At 35.1% G+C, this 21,009-nt stretch overlaps 1 protein-coding gene across 1 annotated transcript in view; it reads left to right on the top strand.

The window, feature by feature from the left end:
• Window positions 1–21,009, top strand: part of FAM13B (family with sequence similarity 13 member B) — a 90,638-nt gene that overhangs the window by 29,549 nt on the left and 40,080 nt on the right. The window contains exons 7-11 of the mRNA XM_060143668.1: window positions 2,370–2,465; window positions 4,280–4,440; window positions 17,453–17,494; window positions 18,437–18,592; window positions 20,348–20,480. Coding sequence (XP_059999651.1) covers window positions 2,370–2,465; window positions 4,280–4,440; window positions 17,453–17,494; window positions 18,437–18,592; window positions 20,348–20,480 — 588 coding nt within the window. The remainder of the gene's footprint in view (window positions 1–2,369; window positions 2,466–4,279; window positions 4,441–17,452; window positions 17,495–18,436; window positions 18,593–20,347; window positions 20,481–21,009) is intronic.

Genomic DNA, 21,009 nt, shown 5'->3' with positions numbered 1-21,009 from the left:
GAAGTTTCATTAGGTCCCATTTGTTTATTTTTGTTTTTATTCCCATTACTCTAGGAGGTGGGTCAGAAAGGATCTTGCTTTGATTTATGTCATAGAGTGTTCTGCCTATGTTTTCCTCTAAGAGTTTGATAGTTTCTGGCCTTACATTTAGGTCTTTAATCCATTTTGAGCTTATTTTTGTGTATGGTGTTAGGGAGTGATCTAATCTCATACTTTTACATGTACCTGTCCAGTTTTCCCAGCACCACTTATTGAAGAGGCTGTCCTTTCTCCATTGTACATTACTGCCACCTTTATCAAAGATAAGGTGTCCATATGTGCATGGGTTTATCTCTGGGCTTTCTATCCTGTTCCATTGATCTATCTTTCTGTTTTTGTGCCAGTACCATACCGTCTTGATGACTGTAGCTTTGTAGTATAGTCTGAAGTCAGGGAGCCTGATTCCTCCAGTTCCTTCTTTCGTTCTCAAGATTGCTTTGGCTATTCGGGGTCTTTTGTGTTTCCATACAAATTGTGAAATTTTTTGTTCTAGTTCTGTGAAAAATGCCAGTGGTAGTTTGATAGGGATTGCATTGAATCTATAGATTGCTTTGGGTAGTAGAGTCATTTTCACAATGTTGATTCTTCCAATCCAAGAACATGGTATATCTCTCCATCTATTTATATCATCTTTAATTTCTTTCATCAGTGTCTTATAATTTTCTGCATACAGGTCTTTTGTCTCCTTAGGCAGGTTTATTCCTAGATATTTTATTCTTTTTGTTGCAATGGTAAATGGGAGTGTTTTCTTGATTTCACTTTCAGATTTTTCATCATTAGTATATAGGAATGCCAGAGATTTCTGTGCATTAATTTTGTATCCTGCCACTTTACCAAATTCATTGATTAGCTCTAGTAGTTTTCTGGTAGCATCTTTAGGGTTCTCTATGTATAGGATCATGTCATCTGCAAACAGTGACAGCTTTACTTCTTCTTTTCCAATTTGGATTCCTTTTATTTCCTTTTCTTCTCTGATTGCTGTGGCTAAAACTTCCAAAACAATGTTGAATAATAGTGGTGAGAGTGGGCAACCTTGTCTTGTTCCTGATCTTAGTGGAAATGCTTTCAGTTTTTCACCATTGAGGATGATGTTTGCTGTGGGCTTGTCATATATGGCCTTTATTATCCTTTAATGCTTTTTGATACCCATAAGAAATCCCATCTTTGGGGAATTCTGTGTGCCATCTTTCTTTCCTTTATATTTTAGTTCAGCAGTTTATTTTTTTTAATAAAATTAATGGTTGCTGAAAGTGAAATAATATACATACGTTTGTGTTATTCATTTTCTACTTTTCCAAGATGATTTGACTTGTAAGAAACTGATGATGCCAATTTGATCTAATGTTTATATCTTGAGTCCTCTAGTCTTCAGGGTATATCTTGATTATGTTTTACATTGTGGTTTAATTCTCTGATATTTGTATTATCCTGCAGCTTCCTTATGTAAACTGAAATATATTCATATCTCACATATATTGCATTTATATTTCTGTATTTTTTAAGCACTACAAAAACTGACTTAAAATATATTGTGCTTTACATTAAATAGAATGGTGGTTAATTAACACCAGGAAATAATGTTGAATTCTGCAGATTTGCCTGTGAATAGAAAAGAGGATGTTAGCATATTGAACAGAATATTCTCAATAAACATGGTAGTGCAGTGAGTCCTGAGAGACAGTGATGTATATTAATTACCTTGGCTCATGTTGCTAATTGCCAGTAACTATTTTCTTATCTATTTTATTACTTTTTTGAATTATAACTGGCTTGCAAGTAATAGAAGAACAGATTTCTGAAAGTATTATTTTTAAAAGCAGATTTCGTAACTTCATAACTTCACAAGTTAAAACATTTCATAACTTCACAAGTCAAAATTTGACTTGTGAAGCTGAATTGATCAGATATTGAGTGAAAGTAAAATCTCAAACTCAACACAATTTGGTTGTATTTTAAAGTTGACATAACTTAAATGCTGCTAATTTGTTATCCACGTATTTAAAAAGGTAGGCAGACCTGGTCTATCATGGCAGTGCTTTGATTTTTCCCCTGATTTTGATACTCGAAGGAAGCAAAGTTTATTTAGCACTCTCTACTTTTAGAGTTTCATCCCATTAATGCAAGTATTTGGTTGTTAGATCATTTTCAAGGTAGTAGATTTTTTTTTTAATAGTTTGAGAGATGACTGGAGATGTTGAATAGGGAGTGTTTGAGAAATGACCCAGAGTTAGAGAATAGGTTCTTTGTATGGCATCCTTGAATGATTGCGAATCCAGTAGAGTGGTTTGAAGATGTAGGTTATAATTATGTTTCTTTATACGTTTGAGAAGGCAGGTCGCAGCGTTCTCCACAAGCTGGAGTCTGGAGAGCAGGCATTTCACGAGGCCCTAGAGAAGGGAATTACAGCAGTCAAAGAAAGAAGAGATGTAAGTATGGCTGAGGGTTTTCCGTAAGTTGAGGCAGCTGCATATATAGGGCAGGTTCAGAATAATTTATGAACAGAATAGAGTGTTGATAAGCAAAAGGTCAAGTTGACAAGAAAAAGATCAAGAAGAATTTTTGAAGATAAGTGTGGGGTGAGAGGGAGAGCATTTTTATATAAGTTTATAATTTTTACTCTTATCCAAACCAATTTAGTCAATTCTTACTTCAGGAAGTTAAACTGGAAGGCCTGGGGGGATGGGAGGTGGGGGTGGGAAGAAAAATCCATAGGCCATAGACTTTGTTCATGTCGTATCTTAGTTGATGGTTTCTGGTGAAAATACTAGGGAATGTCAATTAATTTACATAAAGCTTATTGAATCGAATATAATATGTTCAGTATAATTGAGTATAAAGCTTTTGTAGTTACTAAGAGCTATTGACTGTAGGCATAAACTGATTTTAAAATGTGTAATGTAACATGTTAAAATTGCAGTACTTCTTTACGAAATATTTGTGTACTGAATATTCATCTATTCTCAGTTTAAATAGCCATCTTAATTTTTTTTTTTTTTAATATTCTACTCTTGCGCCCAAACCTGAAAATGATATTTTCTTGCCAGTTTTTTTTTTGGCTTGGATTACCAGGTAGCTATTAATTAAATACATTCTTGATTTTCACTAATTTATTAAATACATAGATAGAGAAAGAGAGTAATTTTCCATTTGATCCCGTTTAAAAACTGACCTATCATTTGAAATTTTCACCTTTGTATATAAATCTTACCTCTTAGTAAATAACCACTTAGGCTAATGATTTTCAGTACTCGTTGATTAGGAATTGGTAGAGTATCACAGTGTAATTACCTTTCTTCTGGTTGAAGTTTTCATTTCTGAGAGTCCTCTAGCAACTGTATTTGCCTGTGTATAGGAAAGACACCACTGTTACATGTAGCAGTAAATTTATTCTAGGTATTGCCAGCACATTTGGCTAGGATGGACAAAAGTACATATTTACTGCTTAATGTTTTTAATGACTAGTGTTAATTTATAAAAAATGTTAAGACCATTTATGGCTAGTTTCTTCTATGGTATAGCTTAACAAATGTTTCTCATTTGAAAATATTTTATTGGTTTTCATTCTCAGATATTTGTGTCTTTTTATTAGAGTGATTGTTTACTTATGTAGCCAATTTGATAATAGAAAATGTTTTATAGCCCCTGCCAGAAAGAGAATTATAACCTTGAGTTGTGCTTAATGGTCAAAACAGTGAGTTCTTTCTTGTTGTAAGGTCCAATCTCTTCATGAAGAATTCAGTCTGAATCATTTAGAAGTTAGCTGTCATTTTCTAATGCATAGTTAAGACCGTAAGGCAAAATTTCTGTGCCCTTCTTTTTTCACACTTATTCTATATTAAAATCACTTGTTCAGTGCACTTGGAAATTGGAGAGATCAGTTGAAGTCTTTGTTGTAGCTGAAGGGTTTACAAATCTGATTGGTTAGAAAATGAAGCTTTCTTAATGTTAATTAACTACAGCGTGCAGACTTTTTCATAGTTTGCAGTCTTATTCATATTCCTAGTGATATAGTAATGTAATCGTTACTTCCTGCTTTAAAATGTTATGTTTGGTTTGATATTTTACTCTAATATGGAGAAGTTGGCAGCTGTTTACTTTGTAGGAGAAATTGGTCCTAGGAAATGAAGTGAAAAATGAGTTGTATTTAAGTTTTTCTTAGAATAGTTATGTCTTTCTTAGAATAGTATGTCAGTTAACAGTTTCATTAAATTTTAATTCTCATTTAATTCTATCTATATAGATTAATGAACTTTCTGGGGAAGAAGAGGAAGATGAAAAGCTGGAACATACAGAAGAACTTCCAGAAGAGGGTGCAGAAAAATCAGATGACATGCCAGAGGTGGTACAGTTAAGGATGACTGAAAATATCCTGGAACCAAATAGTGTTACAGCATCAACAAGGTAGTATTTCAGTTGAAAGGACTTTAGTTTTGAGCATTTCATTCTAGATGTAAGTTCACTCAAGCACTAAATCACACAGATTGTAATGGTATATGAAAGATTAGTTTGTATGAAAAAGAACAATAAGAAAATTTTAAAGAAGCAACCTTGTTAAGGAGTTTTCAGTTACTAGCATTTATACCTTCCTTTAAAAATATAACCTCTTATGTATATTTCCTCTTAAAGTTTATTTGTTTTTGTATTATTAGTTGGGTTGGGTAAAATTTCAGAACCTTTGGAAGTAGAATTGCTAGAGAAAGTTTCAGTGGTTGAGTTGACTATATTTCCAGGTCCTAGTCTAGAACTAGATTGAACTAGGCTGTAAAGAGAGGACTCTGTGATCCTAAGATAGTGCTTTCCAATCCTTTCCATGTATAAAGTGATATTTATAGGGCATACTGGGTAAACTTGGTAAATGTGGTAAGCTGGAGGCACTGTGCTAGCACATAGCTGGGACTATTGGACACTGTTTAGGAAGCATTAGAGAATTTAAGAACTCCCCGTAGGTAGCTCTAGGTTTGCTGAATTCTGTCCTTACTTTTCTGTAAAGCTCCATGGTTTTCTAACTAGGGGGACAGTTATTTGTTTAGGCCACTAGATATTTTTCATTATATTTGTGTTCAACAGAACGGTGGTTAAAAAAGCAGAGGAAATAATTTAAGAGTCAGACAGCAAAATGTCATTTTAAAATAAGTAGTAATTTAAGGGAAGAACTATTCAGTGTCATTTAGAAAAATTATAAAGTAGTTTAAAATGTATACTTCTAAATACAACTATTACATTTCTCTGTGGCCCTCTAGATTTTTATATTATGTATAGTTTCTTCAGACGTGATTATAGTTATGGTATATTAACAAGTTTATTCACTCTTTTGCCCCGATTTAGCTTTTTGTTTGTGCTTTTCTATGTTTACATGACATTCTTTACTATATTTTAGTTATATATTACAATATTTATAAGCTATATGTTAAATTATTTAACTGTGTCTTAATTATATATTTACTGTCATTCTTTTTTCTGAACTTTGAGTTATTCCAGCTACCTTGTCATTGCTATACTACTATACAACCTTTGTTCTTGGGTCCTTTTTTCCTTCTTTTGACTTATATAAATTTATTAGGCTCAAAGAGTAAATTTTTCTATGGCTTTTGATAAGTATTTCCAGACTACTTAAAAGACTTGGCCCATTTTGCATTACCATTAGCAATATTTTCTTGAGCACTTGAAAACAATAGATTTAAATTGGTGTTCTTTATTTTGTTAATTTATAGAGTTATGCCCTCCAATAAGGTAACCATTAGCTAGTTACATGTGGGTATTTAAATTTAAACTTAAAACAATTAAAATTAAATAAAATTTAAAAATCACTTCCAGGGACTTCACTGGTGGCGAAGTGGTTAAGAATCCACCTGCCAGTGCAGGGGACACTGGTTCGATCCCTGGTCAAGGAAGATCCCACATGCCACAGAGCAACTAAGCCCGTGCGCGACAACTACTGAGCCTACGCTCTAGAGCCCGCGAGCCATAACTACTAAAGCCTGTGCACCTAGAGCCCATGCTCTGCAACAAGAGAAGCAACCACAATGAGAAGCCTGTGCACCACAACGAGCCCCCGCTCACTGCAGCTAGAGAAAGCCCATGCAGCAACAAAGACCCAATGCAGCCCCAAATAAATAAATAAGTTTATTTAAAAAAAAAAATCACTTCCACAGTTGTACTAGCCACATTTCAAGTGCTCAGTATAGCCATATATGATTTGTGGTTACCATATTGGACAATGCAGATATAGAGCAATTCTATCATTGTAAAAATTTCTTTTGGATAGTGCTGATTTAGAGAGCAAATTCATTAACTATTTTTATATATTTAATTACCAGCAAGGTTAAATATTGTTTCAAACACATGATTCCAATAGTTTCTTCTTTTTGATCATCTGTCTAGCTTTGTAGAGGATCCTCCTTCCCTCCAACACAGTCATTTTTTTTTTTTTTTAATTTTTAAATTTATTTTTGGCTGCATTGGGTCTTTGTTTTTGGGTCTTCATTGCTGCACACGGCTTTCTCAAGTTGGGCTAGTGGGGGCTACTCTTTGTTGTGGTGGCTTCTCTTGTTGCAGAGCTCAGGCTCTAGGCTTGCAGGGCTCAGTAGTTGTGGCTCATGGGCTCAGTACTTGTGGCGCATGGGCTTAGTTGCTCCGTGGCATGTGGGATCTTCCCAGACCAGAGCTCGAACCTGTGTCCCCTGCATTGGCAGGCAGATTCTCAACCACTGTGCCACCAGGGGAGTCCCAAACACAGTCATTTTTAGATGGAATCATTAGAGATTGGTGGTAATCAGGATTCCTTAATTGAAAGTTGTAGAAACAGATCTTGGTTAATGGAAAGAAAAAAGGTAATTTATTAGAAGAATGCTGGATAGGTCCCAGAGTTGAAAGGAAAAGCAGAGAGAAGAACATGGCAGCTTTGGAGAATTTAGTAACAGAGGGTCATGGAAGAATCTCTTCAGCATGTGGCTGTTGCTGTGAGATTTCCAATTACTTCTTTTCATCTGTCATTCTGCTCAAGACCAGATTCCTGTGGGGTAGCAGAGGAGAAGGTCTGGCCTAAATTGGGTCATGTGCCCATTCCTGACCAGGGTAGAGCTGGGTCATTGTAATTTATGCATGTACTAAGAGCATTGGATGGAGGGAGGAGCTAGTTTGCCATAGAAAAATGGGGCTAATACCAAAAGAAAAGGATAGGGATATGAGGCAACAAAAATAGATGTGTATGTCACAGTGCTCTTCTAGATTTAGTGTTGATATCTGTAAATTTCAGTTAATATTTATACATTAACATTTTATTTTAATTTTGGCTGATTGGTTGCATAAAGGTAAAAAATACATTCTTTGATATCCACCTTTGATGAAAGAAAGGTAGGGGAGAAATATCCTAGAATGCACAGGGTCTAGAAAATAGGGAGTGCTTAATAAATTCATTTTAGGGAATTAGTGGATACTGTATTACATGAAACTAGAGATTGAACTTTTGCTAACTTAATGTTTTGTCTCTTTGAGTTTTTCTTTCAGGTTGTTCGCAAACATTTTATGGAATTATTAGGTAGCCTACTTTGTATTTCTGTGGGAAGATATATTAGAAACCTAAGGGAAATAAACATTAAGTGACAGTTTAGCAGTTCTCAAACATTTTGGTCTCAAATGTTATACTCTTACAAATTACTGAGGACTCCGAAGACTTTTGTTATGTTGATTTTATACCTCTGGTTATTTACCACATTATAAATTAAAGCAGCATATTTAAACTGCTGGGAGTGTTCTTTGTTGAGTTGTACTTTGGAAGACGCTTAGTATTTGTAGCTGAAATACAGCTATTTATGATCTAACAGGTTTTTTTGTTGGTAGATTTCTCCTCCTCTATAGTTTTAATTCATCGATTCTCGAACTTTTTGGTTTAATTTGAGGACTACAAAGAACTTCTGTTACTGTGGGTTATAGCTATTGGTGTTTACTCTATTAGGAACCAAAACTGAGAAATTTTTTAAAGTAGTAATGAACTCATTACATGTTAATGTAAAATTTTTTAATCAAAAGTAACTTTTCCAGAATCTCTCAAAAATTTTCAGTGAGAAATTTTTTAGTGGCATTGTTTTACATTTGTACAAATCTCTTTAATGTCTGGCTTAAAAGATGGTAGTTAGATTCTCACATTTTCTTTTGCATTTAATGTGTTGCCATATGTTATTTTGGTTCAAGTAATGTGAAGACAGTCTAGCATTACACAAGTATGTAGCTGGAAAAAGGTAGAGAATTTTTATAGCCTTTTCAGATAATTGTGGATATTCTTCTTTGACAATACACCAAAACTTGGTAAGTGGTAGTTTCTTAAAGGTTATTTGTAATGTGGAATCTGAAAGCATATCTGAATTTTTCGTACTCTGATCCGTCAGTCTGTTTTGTACTTTGAGAGAATCTTTTAGCCATGCTTAATTTTGTGATATGGTATATTGGTTATTTGGAAAATACTGCCTTACTGAGTTATTCAGAGCTTCCAAATAGTGATATATTCTGTTATATAATGTCAAAATGTATATTCTTTAATATCATTATTGATTGTGTCAAAATATCTTTAAGTATTGGGATGCTATTGAGCTTTTATGGTAGAGGATACAGGTTTTCCAGAATTCTAATTTTTGCTTGAAATCCCAAATTTTATCAGTACTGTTAGTCTTGCTCATTTTTGAGAAAATTTCTTCCAGATATTCAAGTTGGAATAACCATAGTCTGTCAGTCAGTCTTTCAAGTAAAAATGGGTATTCCATGGTAAAAGTTCATTTCTCAACTCAAACAAGACAAGCATTGTACTAAGCTGTGCAGCAGAGTTGCTTTGTGTGTACTTCCTATTTGTCACACCAAATATTAAAAAGAAGTGTACTCAAGGGCTGAGATAAAATTAGTAATATGTATTCTTCATCAAGGACTGGCTCCCTTTTTAAAAAGATCACAACTGGGTAGTGATGAAGAATGCAATGGCCATGGTATAGTTTGATACCACTTGCCTGGACTTATGCTAAGACCCCAAGGAATCTTTTTCTACCATTGATTTTGTATCATCAAATATCAGCACAGTGAAAAAAGCAAATGTTATGAAAACAGTTTTGATCTTTTGTTTCATGGAACACCCTTTGAGAACCAGTGGTTTAAATATTCATGTATGAGTTGTATTGATTGACTTATTTATACATCTGTTATTTCTGTGCGTTGTTTGCCATTAACCATATGTTGTTAAGATTTGAGCTAAGTTGAGTGGAAAAAATGGTGGGATTTAGAGTGTGGGTAGCCTAGGGTGCATAAAAGGCAGAAGTTTTGGTTGCTTCTGAGGCTCAGTCTTATCCATGAAGTTCTTGGAAATCTCAAGCTTGCTTCTAAAGTGCCTTGTATCTGTAGATGAAAAATTATTGCTTTATATTCACATGTTTATCTAGTATTTGGCCTTATTTACATATACAAATGTTAGGGGAATCTTTACCTTTTAAAAATTTAAAGGGAGATTGAAGAGTTCTGAAAGAGTTCTTTATTTTCCCTGTGCTTTTCACAGTCTTTTTCCTAGGCTGTATTGGAAAGGTTTATTTTGGCTTGAGGTTAGTTAATTTTTAATTTATATTGCTTCCAGAACTACAAATAAAAAACCAGCTCACTGACATTATTATAAAGTTCATTTAAAGTTGTGCTTTTAATTTAATGCCTTGCTAAAACTTGGAATTTAGAAAGAACGAAGAATTTGATACTATCTTTTATGTACTGTTGATGCTAGGGCTTCATTTTGGTGAGTTCATTAGCTTATGATGGTTCGATTTTAGGTGTGATGCAGGAAAGGTGTAGTGATTAAGAAAGAGCTCTGAGTTGAGGCAATTGGTTTGCACTTCATTCTGTGGATACCTTATTGTTGAAGAAATATGCCTTCAGCTGACTATAGGGGTGAGAGAAATGTAGTAGTAACTTTTCCCTTTAAATCTATTAAATAAGCAGTTTGCAGAATATTTCAGTTGACAATTCACATTTTCGCTAGCTGGATTCCACTTAAAAGTGCAAAGAGGAGGAAAACGTGCTTTGGTGGGAGTATCAGAAATGTTGGGTGGGAAAAAGTAGAATTTATGCTTTGGGTCATAAGATGATTTTATTAAAGTTAAACATTTTTTGAAGTATCAGAGCATAATAGATATTGACAGGTTCTCTTCCTCCTTCCTATTGCCCTGAAAATTATGCATTTGACATTTTAAAGACTTGTGGTTGTTATAACTTATTGACTAACTTTCTAATAATGAGGCATCTTTCCAGTTTACTCTTGCTCTTGCCATACGTATAGGGTATTCCCAAGTTGATGGGGAAAGTGAAGAAATGCGTTTTGCTTTTGACTGGAAGGGGATATGTGGTCTTGGGTTGTTTTTGTTTGTTTGTTTTGTCCATGCTGCGCGGCATGTGGGATCTTAGTTCCCTGACCAGGGATCAAACCTGCGCCCTTGCCCCTGCATTGGAAGTGCTGAGTCTTAACCCCTGGACTGCCAGAGAAGTCCCTGTTTTATATATTTAGTTTTCGAAACCACAGTTTTTTAAATGGTCGTTTTAGTGGGGCTCTTGCATGAATTATCTGGAAATTATCCTAATTTTAGATTTGAAAAACTAACCATTAATGCTTTTCTGAAAATGGATGATGAGTGAACAATAGTTCTCTACCTATTGTGCAGCTGTTTCAGCAATGTCATATTTGTCATAATTTATAACTCTTGATATAGTGTGATTAATGAAAACAAACAGACTTTTTTTCTGCTTTACACTGGGTTAGGCTTAAATATTTTTATAGGTGTTCCAGCCAGATTCAAAATTTTGTCCCCCTTTCCCTATCTCCCACCAAGTTGCTTATTTAGTACTTGGGAAAAAATTTGTGGACTGTTGATTGGGTTCCTCCTTGTCAGTAGTGACCTCATGTTGCAGCCTGCTTCCGTTTAGACTGCAGTTCTGATTGCTCAGCAGTTTTTATAAGCCTGTCACCATCCTTTATGATATTTGAAGTCACTTTACCTTATGTTTTTGTTAGGATATGACACAGTGCCTAGAATGGCTTGCAAGGCTCTGTTACACAGGTAAAATGATCCTTATCAGATTTAATTGAAGCAGAGCTACAGTACTTTTATTGAAGTATTATTTGTAATATTAAATATTTGCAATTGGGAGATTAAAATAATAGTAGTTCCCTATGATAATTGTATTTGAATTACAAAAAAATAGTAATTTGAATAAATGGCTGCAAGATTGATTTTGTGTTCTCAAGAAGATTATGTGATTCTACACAGATTTAAAAATAGAGTTAACAGCAGAAGGGAGAAGAAGGTCAGAATGACTACAGTCTTTAACGTTATACTTGATTGAAGCCTAAAATACATGTGACCCTTGTGATTTATTGTTTGCCCTTTTCGTCTGGTGGTTTAATGAAAAGTTAGGATTTTTAAGTGGCCTTTATAGCATCTGTCTATAGTACCTAAGTAATTTGACCTTGAATTTGTCAGCATTTATTTTTTGTGTGTCTTTGTTCATCAGAACTCACATTCTTATGATACTTACGTTATTTTGCTTCTGCAGATGCATAACTATATTGATAAACCTTTTTTATAGCTGTAGGTGTATGTTAGCCTTGGTTTGTACATAAGTGCTTTATTCCCCACAGAACTTGGCAAAAGTCTGAAAATAAAGAATAATTAAATTCCTTGAAATCGGAAAACTAAATCAGTCCTTTTTCCTTCAGAAATTCAGAGAACAGTTTTACAGTCAACTTTGTAGCCTCGGTGTGACTCATAAAGTACAAAATCTATTTATTTGATTTGTTTACTATAGCTTTTTGGGGTAGGGAATCTTTACTTTCATACTAATAATCTAGCTTGCTGGTGACTACTTTTATATATTTTAAATTTAATTCCCATAGCACTTAAAAGGGATAGGAAACTGAAAGATCAAATCCTCTGCCTACCCATCGAATTTTTTTTTTAATATTTATTTATTTATTTTGGCTGCGCCGGGTCTTAGTTGCAGCACATAGGATCTTCGTTGCAGCATGTGACATCTAGTTCCCCAACCAGGATTTGAACCCAGGCCCCCTGTGTTGGGAGCGCGGAGTATTACCCACTGGACCACCAGGGAAGTCTCTACCTATCGAATTTAAGACCATTAGAACTTTTGTTCTGTTTGGCTCCTTTAGATAACTGGAAAATATTATTATTATTATTTTTTAATACTTATTTATCTTATTTATTTATTTTCTTTATTGTTTTGGCTGCGTTGGGTCTTAGTTGCAGCACACGGGATCTTCGTTGAGGCATGCAGGATCTTTCATTGCAGCACATGGTCTCTTTGTTGCAGCACTCGGACTTCTCTCTGGTTGTGGCACGGGAGCTCCAGAGAGTGTGGGCCCTGTAGTTTGCGGCACGCAGGCTCTCTCATTGAGGCACTCGAGCTCAGTAGTTGTGACGCGCGGGCTTAGTTGTCCTGTGACATGTGGGATCTTAGTTTCCTGACCAGGGATAGAACCCGCGTCCCCTGCATTAGAAGGCAGATTGTTTACCACTGGACCACCAGGGAAGTCCCTGGAAAATATTATTAAAGTTTAATCTTTTGGGAGCCTAGGTATAGATCTCGGCCAGTGTTTCTTAAGTTTATTAGTATGGATAAGAATCATCACTGGTGCTTATTAAAAATGTAAACTCTTGGGTCCTACCTCAGAGGTTTGGGGAGGGACCAAGGAATCTACTTTCTTAAAGTTTTTTTTTTTTTTTTTTAACTGGGAAAGAAGTTATACATACAGAAACGGGCATAAAACAAATGTATATCAAAACAGGTTAGTAAAAAGCAAATATCCAAATATCCCAGATCTAGAACTAAGCACTGAAAACACCCTGGTAGCTCTCACAATCCTGATCTCCCTCTCCACGAAAGGTAACAACTATGCTGACTTTTATGGCAATCACTTTCTTATATATTTCTGAGCTTTATGAAAATTAAACTTGCTATATGTATTTTTTGATCCAGCTTCTTTCACTAAACATGGTATGAGAATTTTATCCATGTGGTCACATGTTACTGTGGTTTGTTCATTTCACTGCTGTAAAGTATTCCATTATATGATTGCACTGCAATGATCCAATTTACTGTTGCTGGAAAATTGAATTATTTTTATTTTTGACTATTGTGAGTAACATTGCTGTGTACATTGTTGTACACATCTTCTGGTGCACACATGCATGCACATTTACTGTCTTTCAACTTAAGTAACTATTGCTAAATTGTTTTCCATAGTGCTTTCTCCAGTTCTCATTCTGACAGTGTGTGAGCCTTCCCATTGCTTCACATTCTTGAGTACTTCATTGTCATTTTAATAAGGTCCATCCCTTTTTCATATGTGTATGGACCAATTTCTTCTTTTGTGAGATGCCTGTTCAAGTCTGTTTCCTATTTTTTGTTGGCTTATCTTTTTCTTATTGAAAATGAAGCCCTTTTTTAGGAGCCCTTTAAAAATATATGTTGTAAATGTATTTTCCTCATTGTGTGTTATGCCTTTTCCTTCTCGTATTGTGTCTTCTGATGAATAATTCCCAATTTTAATCAAGCTTATCATTCTTTTCACTTTGTGATTAATGCTTTTTGTGTCCTGTTTAAGAAATCTTTTCCTAAATACACACCCCTGTATTATCTTCTGAAACTTGTATCATTTCACCTTCCTTGTTTAGGTCTGTAATCTACCTGGAATTGATTTTTGTCTGTCGTGTATGACAGAGGTTGCCAAGTTACCTTTTTCAGTATGGATACCAAATTGTTGCAGTACTCATTTTTGAAAAGACTGTTCTTTCCCTGCTTTCCATAGTAGCATCTTTGTTCTAAATCAAGCATGGGTCTGTTTCTGTTTTGTATGTCTATTCTTGTGCCAGTACCATACTATCTTATTTACTTTGGTTTTATGGTATTTGAGGTCTAGAGTAGGGTCCGGATCTCCAATAAAATAACACTGTTACTTCAGGAGAGTCTGATACAAGTGGCCCTAATTCATCTCTCCCCTCCTCCCCTTTTCCCCTTTCATAACCATAAGTTTGTTTTCTGTGTCTGTGAGTCTGTTTCTGTTTTGTAAATAAGTTCACTTGTGTTATTTTTTTAGATTCCACATATGTGATATCATAACAGTATTTGTCTTTCTCTGTATGACTTATTTCACTTAGCATAATGCCCTCCAAGTCCATCCATGCTGTTGCAAATGGAAAATTTTGTTATTTTTTATGGCTGAGTAGTATTCCATTTGTGTGTGTGTGTGTGTGTGTGTGTGTGTGTGTGTGTGTGTGTGTGTGTGTGTGTGTGTGTAAACACATACACCACATCTTCTTTATCCATTCATCTGTTCATGGACCCTTAGGTTGCTTCCATATCTTGGCAATTCTAAATAATGCTGTTATGAACATTGAAGTTAATGTATCTTTTCGAATTAGTGGGTTTTTTTTTGGATATATACCCAGGAGTGGAATTGCTGGTAGTTCTATTTTGAGTGTATGTGGAAACCTCCATACTGTTTTCCATAGTGACTGCACCAATTTACATTCCCACCAACGGAGTACAAGGTTTCCCTTTTCTCCACATCCTCACCAACATTTGTTATTTGTATTCTTTTTGATCATGGCCATTCTGACAGATATGAGGTTTCTCGTGGTTTTGATTTGCATTTCCCTGATGATTAGTGATGTTGAGTGATTATTTTTCTTTTGTTTATTTGATTCTTTGTAAAGTGTCTTGTGTCCATGTATCCACTAGCATTTTATTGATAATCTAATCTAATAAAAAAGGGTGAGAAAATCCCTCTGGGAGAATGAGTAGATGGCTAACAATGGCAAATTTGAAAAAGAACAGAGAGATGATGTAAACCCTATGAAAAGTTAAAACATAATAGAAGGCTTTAGTAACAGACTGATGGTCTATGTAGTTGAGAATTGGAACTTTTTGAGAATTTGTTGTAAGATACAGTAAAAGCTCACCAGAAATCACAAATTAAATGGTGACAAGAATGTGATGTTAGATATATATTTTTTCTTCACACCATTCAACATACTGCACTGTCAGTGGATAACAGTATTAAAAGTAAAATGAATGTTTCTAAATAGGTAACAAATTATCTAAACTTAGAGACTGCTAAGTTACTAAGGAAAATATACCAGATTTAACTTTTATAATGAAATAGCAACCTATAACCAAAATTAAAAATATAATCAACAAATCATTGTAGCAAAATATCAGAAAAAGATCTAATATCCTAGTTGACATTTAAACACCCTTTGGGGAAAGCCTCATTTATCATTTTTGGTATTTTGTTTTTTTCTGCAAAAGTTACTAAATATTTAACTTTCAGCTCATCTGAAACTGCTAGAAATAGACTGATGGCTACACTGTTTTTTGTGCACATATATGTCATTTTTCTCCCCAGCTTTTCCTGATTTCAGAAATGAAAATTATTAAATGATTTCATTTAAATATGAAAAAAAATTAAGTACTTTCCTTGAGGGTATCATCATGAAAGCATTTAGCTAAGAGTAATTCATTCATGAAAACTAGTATAATATTGGCAATTAAAAAAAATTTTTTTTAAAGCTAGAGAAGTTATGTGTGCCAAACCAGGATGGCTTACTGTTGTCCGATAAAGCAGTGGTGCAATTTGCTACCGATGTGTTTGCTTAAGGGAGACCTGAAGATTGTTGGATGAATAGTAAATGGTGTTCATTTGGTTTCCTACAGACAATCCTGAGACTATTAACCTGATAGACCTTCTTCCTCATGTTGGTTAGAGTATGTGTTGGCACATTTTACAGAGGATCTTCATAAAACTAAATTTACTTTTTAAAAATGATTCTTCTTATAAAGAATCATTTGCATACAGAAAAGTTCACAAATCATAAGGCCATTGAATTATCAAAAAATGAACTCAACTTGTATAACCCCCACCTGGGTCCCTGCTCCTGTCCCTTCTCAAATGCTACCAATCTCTCTGTTCCCCAAAAGTAGCCACTATCTGACTTCGATTATTGTAGATTAGTTTTTTTCTCTTACTGATTTTTTTCCTTTGAAAATCATACTGAGATGTATTTTTCACACAATAAAATGTATTCATTTTATGAATGATGAACATCTATACATATATATCTGTTAACAACCATGGCAGTCAAGATAGAGACTGTTTCCATCACTTCATGTGCTTCTTTACAGTAATTCTCCCCCTGACCCCCACAGTTTCTGGTCCCAGGCAATTACTGATCTGCATTCTGTCACTATATAGATGAATGTTGCCTGTTTTAGAATTTCTTACAAATGGAATCTCATAGAATAGGTACTCTGTGTCTGGCTTCTTTTGCTTGTGTAATGTTTTTTGAGATTCATGTTATTGTATGTATCAGTTGTTCAAGACTTTTATAGAAAAATGCTAAGTATATTCCACGGGATATCCATAGGGATATTCCACACTTTGTTTATCCATTCACCTGTTGGGGTGATTGCCGTTTTTGGCTATTATGAATAAAGCTGCTATGCTTGTGGAAGTCTTCCTATGGACTTAAACTTTCATTTCTCTTGTGTAAATACCCAGGAGTACAATTGCTGGGTCACTTGGTAGGTTTTATAAGAAAACTGCCAAACTGGCTTTCAAAGTGGTTGGAACATTTACATTCCCACCAGCATTATGTGAATGTTCTATTTGCTTCACATCCTCACCAACACTTTAATTGTAAACATTTTAGTATACATTTTGTGGGTTTTGAGTTGTACTTTCGATAACTGTGGTAAAAACGAGTCTATTTGTCTGTTTTTATAAGTATCAGTAGATATTGTGGTACAGAATTTGCTAGGGAAAGTCTGTTACCAGCGCAATGAATGATGTGGCCTGAATTTTAGTTTCTATTTTGCCTTTTACTTTTGTAGCCTGAGAATATCCTCTGAGTAGGAGCATGTGCTATTACTTCTGGCAAGGAGTACAGGGCCAACATTGAGGCCTCCATACTATCCTAGATGGGTACTTTTGTTTGGCCCAGTAGTCAGTTTTTTTCCCTTCAGGCTTGGAATAGGTCAGTATTCCTTCCAGGTAAGTGCCAGATGAAGTAGTTGCGGCCCCCCTCCCCTCCACACACACACACACACACACACACACACACACACACACACACACACACACACACACACACACACACACACACACACACACACACACACACACACACACACACACACAGAGTATGTATTTTAAGGGTCTTCTTATGTGAAAAATAATTTCTTTAGAAAATTAGAATAATAAACTTAGTGCATGTTCTCCTGGGTGTATCAAGGGTAGTGTAAATGTGGCAGTTTTCACCACATTTTATAGTCATTTAGTATTGAAAATTTTATAGCTGATTTATTTCTTTGATTACAGTGCCCATATATCTCCTATCAGCATCTTACCAGCCTCTGTGGAGTAAGTAGTATACTTACAGAAGACAATTTAAAAATTAAAAAAAAATTACTAAACTGTAGAAATTAAAATCATGTATTTATTGTACTTACTTTAGAGGAAGGATTATACATAAGGCAGTGAAACCAGTATTTTATGTACTTCAGTCAGAACAAATGAAGAAGGAATGAATTACACTCACATACAGAATAAAGATGAACTTTTTCTCACTTGATTTTTTTTTTTTTTGCGGTACGCGGGCCTCTCACTGTTGTGGCCTCTCCCGTTGTGGAGCACAGGCTCCAGACGCGCAGGCTCAGCGGCCATGGCTCATGGGCCCAGCCGCTCCGCGGCATGTGGGATCTTCCCCGACCGGGGCATGAACCCGTGTGCCCTGCATCCGCAGGCAGACTCTCAACCACTGTGCCACCAGGGAAGCCCCTCAGTTGATTTTTTTTGATCTTCTGAAATGATTGAAAATGTCAAAAGAGCTTTTTGTGAAGTATTTTTTTTTTAATGGCTGCTTTATTTATGTATGTATGTATGCATGCATGCATGCATGCCGTGGCACACAACATGCGGGATCCTAGTTCCCTGACCAGGGATCGAACCCGTGCTCCTTGCAGTGGAAGCGCGGAGTCCTAATCACTGGACTGCCAGGGAATTCCCTGAAGTCTTTTTAAATGGCTTTATATGTATTGAGGTGAGGAGTGAATTACTGGGCCAAGTGCTCATTCATGCCATAGTGACATTATGATTGATTTGTATATCTTATTTGGGCAAATTTCATTTAAAAATTTAAGCCAATATTATGTTTTCCTATTTCTTTTTCCCCTCTAGCCTGTTCATTTATATACCATTATAAATTTTTTTTTTAACTGGTTGTACATTTTAAAGTTTGTGTTTATGTGACCAAATAACTAGTTAGGGTGACTGCTTCTCACTAAAATGTGTTCTGTTTTATAGCATTTTAGAAAGAACAATTAGAGCAGCTGTGGAACAGCACCTTTTTGATCTGCAGAGCAGCATAGATCATGATCTTAAGAATTTACAACAGCAAAGTCTGGTGTGTAATAATGAAGCAGGAAGTGTTAATTGTGATGGGGAAGGATCTAATAACCAGTAAGAAACTTTTAAAACATTTTACTGTTATTTATTGAGTTATAAAATTGTTTTTTCTTTTAAAAAACTGTATTTTTTCTTAAATGATGGGTGTCATCTTACTTGAGCATTTCTGAAAGTCAGTGTGAAAAGTGACTTTGTATATACTTGCATATAAATTGTGTATACTTCTTAACATTGAAAATCTCATAAGTCTTTCATTAAGGTAGTAGGCATTAAGTCCAACACAGCCTGTGAACACCAGATGAAGTAGCAAGCTTACTTTTAGGATCCATGTTATATGAAAAATAACTTTAAAAAAAGTAGAACTATAGTCTGTTCTCCAAATGGTCACACCATGACATGCAGTTATCTAGACAGATAGGTACAGGGACAGCAGATTGACATCACTCCTAGTGCACATGGTCATTGAGTGAAATGGTAGATGGAATCATCCTTTGCTATTTAACTTATCACCTGCCTCCAGCCTTTGCCCTCCCTACATGCCTTTGCTTTAGGTTAGCTGTTAATAATTGAATTTGTGTAAGTTAAAAGTACTCTATGCACTGTGTGATGTGTGATGTTACTCCACTTTTCATCTGACTTGTTACCTTTAAATGACAAAAAGCTTCATCTCCTTTCCTGTTACCTCAGCCCTGCACTTTAGGATATATAGGTTCCTTTCTCTGAGACCACAGTGCAATGATTTCATAGTTTGCGTTGATCAGTTTTTGTTCTGGGGACAGATCTACAGAGCAGCATCGATCATGATCTTAAGAAAGATGTACCCAAATTTGGAGAATTCATAGGAAGGCAAAAAAAATTGATGACTGGGTAGAATTCTGTTTTTGTTGTTAAGAATTAGATTTTTAAAAGGCCAAATGTGTCAAGTATACTAGACTAGCTATCAAGTATGAAATGAAACTGAAAAATTAATGGATATAAAAACCAATGCTTGGAATATGTTTGTGGAATACCGTATTGTACAACTGCAGGTGTGCCATGTAGTCTGCATAGATGGCATCACCAGCCTGTGCAGCTCGATATGATGGCCCCGATTTATGTGCTTTGAAGGCATGATTTGAACTATACAAGTGGATCTAGGGAGTATTTGAGTTGAATATGAAGGAAAGAAGCAGTATCTAAAAGTTGGAAATAGTAGGAAAATGTTTCAAAGGATTTAATATAAGCAGATTTCTTAGAGTTTGCCCTTAAGTTAGCTAGAGATCCTGAAAACCTATGCCCATACTCAGACAGTATTATGGAAATAACTCATATTCTCATTAATAGTGGTATCATCTTTGTAAACAAAAACCTGCAGTGTTGTGCATATTCTAAATTATATAAGATGAAAAAATATGCAGTAGGAAGCTATTCCTGTTGTACTTGATAAGGTGTTGGACACTCTGGTACCTAGTGCTAGACTTGTATTTTAATCAGTAAACAGGTCATTATTATGATATAGAGTATGCATTTATAAGGGAAATCATTATTTTGGCACATAAATTATTTTTAAAACCATTTATTTGCTTTTGAAAATATTCAAAGTGGATAGCAAACCAGGTAGGTTCCTCACAACATCCCATGGAGAGACAAAAATAAACTTTGTACACTTAATAATCTAACTTGGCAAGATAAAGAAACTGTGGTTCTTTATGAAAAAGACAAATTTTCTTTGACAAGGAAAAGTTTCAGATTGTTACTTTTATTTATTTATTTTAAAGCATTACGTATTCAACATGTGGCCTGATCTGACTTTTTAATCTTCATTACTAGGGTTGATATTGCTGATGGTATTATTAATGCCAGTGAATGTAACAGAGACTGTTCAGAACCTGTGGCTAGCACTAATTTAGACAATGAAGTTATGCAGCAAGATTTTGTATTTGAGGATGAAGAAAATAACCAGGTAAGAAATGCTAAGACTTAAAAATATCTGTGTTAGGTGTACTAGATTACAATTCTGATTGCTTCATGTGTTCCTTTCATACCAGAAGCCATAGTTCAGTATCTTTGCTGTTACACATGTTTGCCTTGATTATAAGTCCCAGGAACATACGTACTCTCAGTAGAGGTCAGGAACCATCATTGAGTAGAGAAGTAAATATAAAACACCTTATTTTAAAATACTTTTCTGGAAGGAAACAAACTACCTTGTCAGCTAAGGTGGTTGGTGGTATGGACGAATTTTGTTCTTTTTATTAATTTGTTTTTTACATCTTTATTGGAGTATAATTGCTTTACAATGGTGTGTTAGTTTCTGCTTTATGACAAAATGAATCAGTTATACATATACATATGTTCCCATATCTCTTCGCTCTTGCGTCTCCCTCCCTCCCATCCTCCCTATCCCACCCCGCTAGGTGGTCACAAAGCACCGAGCTGATCTCCCTGTGCTATGCGGCTGTTTCCCACTAGCTATCTGTTTTACGTTTGGT

This window comes from Lagenorhynchus albirostris, chromosome 3 (assembly GCF_949774975.1).
Source record: "Lagenorhynchus albirostris chromosome 3, mLagAlb1.1, whole genome shotgun sequence".
Lineage (NCBI taxonomy): Eukaryota > Metazoa > Chordata > Mammalia > Artiodactyla > Delphinidae > Lagenorhynchus > Lagenorhynchus albirostris.
This window is presented reverse-complemented; position numbering and strand designations above follow the sequence as displayed.